The 6,447-nt window shown below is 29.8% G+C and overlaps 1 protein-coding gene across 1 annotated transcript; it reads left to right on the top strand.

The window, feature by feature from the left end:
* Positions 1 to 4,806: 4,806 nt before the first annotated feature.
* Positions 4,807 to 6,409, top strand: LOC21411292 (homeobox-leucine zipper protein REVOLUTA). Its single transcript, XM_024166806.1, has 3 exons — positions 4,807 to 5,943; positions 6,135 to 6,269; positions 6,363 to 6,409. Exons 1-3 carry the CDS (start codon positions 5,696 to 5,698, stop codon positions 6,376 to 6,378), a joined length of 399 nt encoding a protein of 132 aa, XP_024022574.1. The 5' UTR covers positions 4,807 to 5,695; the 3' UTR covers positions 6,379 to 6,409.
* The last annotated feature ends 38 nt before the right edge of the window (positions 6,410 to 6,447 follow it).

Genomic DNA, 6,447 nt, shown 5'->3' with positions numbered 1-6,447 from the left:
AAAGAAAAATTATCACCGACCAAAGCCACAGGCGGCGTTGAGGACGCGCAGCCACCGGAGGAATTTTTTTTAGTATATTTATTTGGTGAAAATTATATTATGCACATTTGTCAAATAAACAAAGCGACTTTCGCATTTTCTATTTAAATTATTTTTTATATTTTATTTTCTCTTACAAAGTTTTACTTTTGTTTTATAATTCTTTTTTTAATAATTACTTTTGTTTTAAAATATTGCAAAGGTTCTTGCATCTTGGTCTGGAATTAAGAAACCTCCTTTGGCAAACTCATTTTTCAAAAGCTGCTGGTCCATTCTCTGGCTTTTATGAGAATAGTCCTTCATGTTTAGGAAGATTCTCGAGACTGCCACTCAGTTCCTCCTCTTTTCTCTTCTTTTCTTTTCTTTTTTATTTCTTTTTTGAATTACCTATTAGATTTTTATTTTGTACCTTGGAAGAATATTCTCATTTTTTGGCTTTATGAAGCTTGGGATTGAAGGGTTCGGTTGATTGTACAAGTTGCCATCCAAAAATCAAAAGTACGTGATAATGATTCATGAGATTGCTAAGGAAAATACTTTACCACTTAAAAGTCATATTCTTACTGGAAAAAATCGATAGTATCAGGTTGAAATTGTTAATAATTTATTAATTTTTTAGTTATGTGTGTTTCTCTTATACAAGTAGAATCAATAATTTCATCACGTATAATCTTTAATGATATACGTTTTTTGATTTTCCATCAAAGAGGGAGGTCATATTCCTTTGCCCTTGATGGCTGGTGATTTGCTATTTTGTTTTCCTTATGTTTTTTTATTTTTTCTAATCTTAATGAATGTCTTTTACAGTAAATAAAATTACCTTGTTAGGATACGTTATCTTATCCAAGTGATATAATAATTTTTTAAATCATCTACTAAAACTTAATGGTGATATATGAATAGTATATTTTTTAAGGAATGAATAGTAGTTTTTTTTTTTTTTTTTGAAATTATGATAGTAGGATTTTGATATCATACAATGCATTTTTTTTAATACAAATGCGCATTAAATGATACAAATTTAATCAAATAGTTTGAAAAAATGAGACTTTCTCTGAAAGGCCTCACTACTGGTACTATCAGTTTCTGATCATTAAATCTGATTAAAATCACATCAGATTAAAAAAGCACGCAGAAAAGATAATTTATGATACAGATCTGACGGCTAAAAAATAAAAAATTACTGGTAATTTTTTTTATGGTCTTACCACAGAAACTCTCTTTTAATAAAAAAAACTTGAAATAATATATGTAGGACAAACAATGCACCCTTCCGTATTTTTTTAAATCTTAAAAAAAATTAACTTCACAAATTATAATATAATTTGTGAAGTTATGTCAATCTTACCTTAAAAAAAGTTATGTCAATCAATTTTGTTATGTACCAAGATGAAATTTAGCATATGTTAAGGATAGTGGTAACGGAGAGAAAAGAAAAAAATTGGATAAGGGATTTTAGAGGAAAAAAAAGGAATCTTGACTTGTCTGATAAAAAAAATTATAAAGGAAATTTGTTTGTAAATTCATAATATTTATCATGGTTTAATCTCTCAAACTTCATAAAGAAAACAATAGAGAAAAAATTTGACAAAACGAATAGCTCTCACTTCATATAGGTCCGTTCACTTTGTTGATTTGAGTTTATAATTCGAGTTGAGATGTGATTTTGTGTGAGAGCTTTTTATTGTAGTAAAAAAGTTAGATGTGACTGTTTCTGAGAGCTTTTTACTGTAGCAAAACTCGAATCTGCGAAATAAACGGTACTGTACACGAGTATACCGTAAAATAATTATAGCTTGCACTTTTTTTTATGCACCTTGATACTTTAGGTGCGTTTGGTTTCATTTCCAAAATGTTTTTCACGTTTTTCAAGGAGAAAAAATGAAATTGAAAACGAAACGGCGTTTATTTAGGAAATATTTTGAAAACGAAAACAGTGAGAATGATTTTTGTAAATGAATTTAGAAAACAGTTGAAAGTTATTTTCACTTTTCTGTTTTCATTTTCTAATATTAATCAATAATATTATAATATATTAATTAATAATTATAATCAAACTTACTCAAAATAATATTTTAAAAAACCAATTAAACGCAATTTCAGAATCGTTTTCAGAATCATTCTAAAAACAATATCATTTTTATATTTTATTAAAAATAAAATCATTTTAAAACCAATTCCAAACGCACCATTTCCTTCTCCTTTTATTTCATTATCCATCCCATCACATAGAACAACAAGGTTGTAGAGGGTAAAATGAGTCCCTTCACCTGATTTTTTCCCCTATAAGACCCAATTCATGTATACAATCAAGGAAATTTACGGTAAGACAAAGCAAATATTTCATTAATTATCATATAATTCAATTAATTACAAATTTTTTCCTCAAAAAATTAATTAATTTTTTAATCAAATTCAATGAATTTAGATATAGTTTAAATTTCGAAGTTATTCTATTGTGACTTAATGCTAAAAACTCCTCGATTTTTTTTTCAAAAGAACTAAGAACTTTAGACATAAAATTGGAAAATTAACGAGAATTTTACAGTAGGGCATGAAAGATATCTTATCAGTAGAATTGTGTTTGAAGTACTTAAATTTGTGTGAGATTATCCCTGAGGAGTCAACGGAGTGTTTGTAGGTTCCTCTCTAGATTCTCACTGAAAGAGAGATTCAAGATTCAAGTCTCTCTCTCAATCTCAAACACTGCTTAAAAAAAAAAAAACTCTGTATTAGATTATTACAATTTTTTAACTGACCAGGGGTAAATAGAATTGGAAAACTTTTCATTAAATAAAAGAGATTTTTTCGATACGTCAACATACCGACATGTTAGGTTTTATATCCGTTGAATATGCGTAAAATCATGTAAAAATAAAAAAATAAGTAGATTTAATGATTATAAAAACTTGATCTATCAGTACATTAAGCGTACCAAATTATCTCTCAAGACAAAATTGGAGAAAAAAAAATTTGAATTAAATGTTTGTTATTGACAACCACTAAGGGTTGTGATGTAGTAGTAATGACGCTTTTGTTAGGTCTTCTTTGTTCATCCTTTTAAGATTTGATACTCTATATTTATGCATTGTTATTCTATCCTTAATAGTCTTTAGAATGTTTATTTTTTATATTCGTCTCTAATTTTGAATCATAATTTATTATTCTTTATGATATTTTTTTCATAAAAAATACACATAAAATAAAAATAATTTTAAATTATCATTCAAAATATATAATCAAACATTCTCTGTGACTGAAAAGATGAGGGAATATAAAGTGCACCATAAAACCCTTTTTTAGTAGAAAAAAAAATGTTTGTTAATGCCAATATAGATTTGGTTTTAACTACATACAGAGAGAGGCGTATGAGAGAGACGGATTGACAGAAGAGGCTAAGCTATGACTATGACCACTGGGCCTAACACGTCATTTCAAACGAACAATAGGGACAACGACGTAAATGCGCCGAAATCATAAAAAATAATTCCCCACTCCTATATCCACACATCATCAAAATAAAATAGCAAAAATACTATTTTATTTTTATTTAATATAAAATCACTCTCGGGTAAGTTTGTCGATATGCGTGCAAACTAAACACTCTCTCTCCTTGTTTTGTTTTTTTTTTAATATTCTCACTGTCAGCTCAGATCACTATCCTTGCTTTGCTCTGCCCCTCTATCTCTCTTCAATCAAAGAGAAACAGAAAAAAAAACATAAAATAGTATAAAACCCTTTGTCTTTATTTCGTTAATTTAGGCTCGTTATTTTGTAGATTTAAATTTTTAATTTAAATTAAAATGTGATATTTTTTTAGAGTTTTTTATTATAATAAGAAAGTTAAATGTGACATTTTTTAAGAATTTTTAACTGTAAAAATCTAAAACTGAAAACTCGAATCGGTGAAATGAACAAGACCTTAATTGAGTTCAATTTAATTTAAACAATAAATAGAGTTTGAATTGATATTTGATAAATATATAATCTCATTCTATTCGAAAATTTAAGTTTTTAATTTGAGTTGATATATGATTTTATGTGAAAGTTTTTCACTATAGTAAAAAAAATTAGATATAATTTTTTATTAGAGCTTTTAACTGTAGTAAAACTAAAATTAGTGAAATTAACGACGACGCAGTTTAAATTATAGTTTGCACTAAATTGAACAGTCAAACTTAGAGTTTAGCTCTTTTCCTAAATTAAATCGTTTAAACTATTTTTAAATAGTAAAAAGATACCAACTCTCTCTGCTTTTTATATCTACTAAGCATAAATTCAAATTTTATTTCTTATTCAAATTAAAACTTTAACTACACATCTAAACGTCAATTTAAACTACAATTTAAACCATACAATTTGAATTTTTATGTTCAAATAAAAGAAGTTTAAGACATTGTTTATTTCACCGATTCAAATTTTCAGTTCTAAGGCCTCATTCAGTTCGTGAATTCGAATTTTCAATTCGAGTTGAGATGTAATTATATGAGAGTTTTTCACTACAACAAAAAAATTATATGTGACTTTTAATGAAAATTTTTAACTGTAATAAAATTAAAATTAAAAATTTAAATTAATAAAATAATAATACATTCTACAGTTAAAAATTCTCAAAAATACAATCATATTATTTTTTTATTAAAATAAAAAACTCTAAAATATAATTATATATAATAATTTTATTATAATATAAAATCACATTTCCATTCAAATTAAAAACACAAATATCAAACTAAAACGGATCCGTTCTCCGTGATGATTGTGGTTAGGGTTTCGCTGTGTACTAGTCTTTTGGTCTCTCCGTTTTCTTCTTCTCCACCACCTCTCTAACGCTTTAGCACATTGTCTCTCTTCACTCTTCCTCCCTAGTAAGAGAGAGAGAGAGAAACAGTGAGCCTTCAAAGCTTACTCTTTGTTTGGATTCTTCATTTTTAGGGATTCTTCTGCGATTTTCTTACAGTTCTCTGTGTTTTTTCTGGGCTAATCTGGGATCAATCTGAGTAGAAATAGATTAGAAATGTTCGTCGTTTGTCAAAATGTCAGATTCTTTATTTTTCTTCTTCGAAAAAATCTAGCTTCAAAAGCACAACTGTCTTGAGATCGAGTTTTTCTCCGACGAAAGTTTTTTTTTTTTTTTTTTAATTTTCTGTGAGTTTTTTTCGTTCTCTTCTCATCTTCTTCAACACCCCAATAGCTGAAGATTTCAGGTCAGCGAAGTAAAAAAAAAAAAAAAAAGGACCTATATTTATATAGATATATATTCGAAGTTTTGTTTGTGTCTGTATTGTAGGCGAACCATTTTGGATATTTTTGTACCTTAAACAACAAGCTACTACCTTTGTGTTTCCACGAAAGCAAGAATCTTCTGAGGGGGGTCTCAAAGCCAAACAAGCTCGTCGGTTTACGTTATTACCTCTTTTTTTTTTTTCGCTCTTTATCTCTTTCTTCTCAAGCGACGGACTTACAAGGACAAAGAATCTTTTTAAACTTCCAGCTAAGCCCCAAAAACAAAACCAGAAAAAAAATCCTCAAAAAAAAAAGAAAAAGAAAAAGAAAACCCACTAAAGCTCTCTTCTTTCTCTTCCTCTCTCTCTCTCTCTCTCTCTAGTTCTTTTAAGAGTGCTTTCGCGAGATCAACACGAGAAAACAGCAAACAATGGCGATGGTGGTTGCTCAGCAGCACCGAGAGAGCAGCAGCGGAAGCAGCATAAACAAAAACCACCAGCAACAACTGGACAGTGGAAAGTACGTTCGATACACGGCCGAGCAAGTGGAAGCGCTCGAGCGAGTCTACGCCGAGTGTCCCAAACCCAGCTCTATGCGCCGCCAACAGCTGATCCGAGAGTGCCCCATTCTCTCCAACATCGAGCCCAAGCAGATCAAAGTCTGGTTTCAGAACCGCAGGTTAGAGAGAGAGAGATATGGCTGCTGAATGTTGGATTTCATTTCATGACATGTTTTGTTGTGTTTTTCGTGTTATTTCATTTGGGTTTTGGAGGAATTTAAGTGGGTATTAGCGTTTTGGGATAAAGGTTTGATTTTTTTTCTTTGGGTGGCTGAGGAAAGAAGAAATGGTGTTTGTTTGGGTTGTGCAGGTGTAGAGAAAAGCAGAGAAAAGAGTCGTCGAGGCTGCAGACTGTGAACAGGAAGTTGTCAGCGATGAACAAGTTGTTGATGGAGGAGAATGATCGGTTGCAGAAGCAGGTTTCTCAGCTTGTCTGTGAAAATGGGTATATGCGGCAGCAACTGCATACTGTAAGCGTATGTTTATGTTCTCTTTGTTTGGTTGATTCCTTTTTTTTTTTTTTGTTAATAATAGATAGATATGAGAAGTGGTAGAATGCGTTTGGAAGTGAAAGTTTTGAAGGGGGGAATGGGTGAATTTGGAGGGTGGAGGATACTGGTAAG

The sequence above is a fragment of the Morus notabilis genome, unplaced genomic scaffold (genome assembly GCF_000414095.1).
Source record: "Morus notabilis unplaced genomic scaffold, ASM41409v2 Scaffold196, whole genome shotgun sequence".
NCBI lineage: Eukaryota > Viridiplantae > Streptophyta > Magnoliopsida > Rosales > Moraceae > Morus > Morus notabilis.
This window is presented reverse-complemented; position numbering and strand designations above follow the sequence as displayed.

What these genes read in the sequence shown, in the direction of transcription:
- LOC21411292 (XM_024166806.1), top strand. Translation starts at nt 5,696, where the DNA reads ATGGCGATGGTGGTTGCTCAGCAGCACCGAGAGAGCAGCAGCGGAAGC. An exon ending in GTCTGGTTTCAGAACCGCAG is followed by an intron (nt 5,944 to 6,134) that starts GTTAGAGAGAGA and finishes TGGGTTGTGCAG; the next exon opens with GTGTAGAGAAAAGCAGAGAA.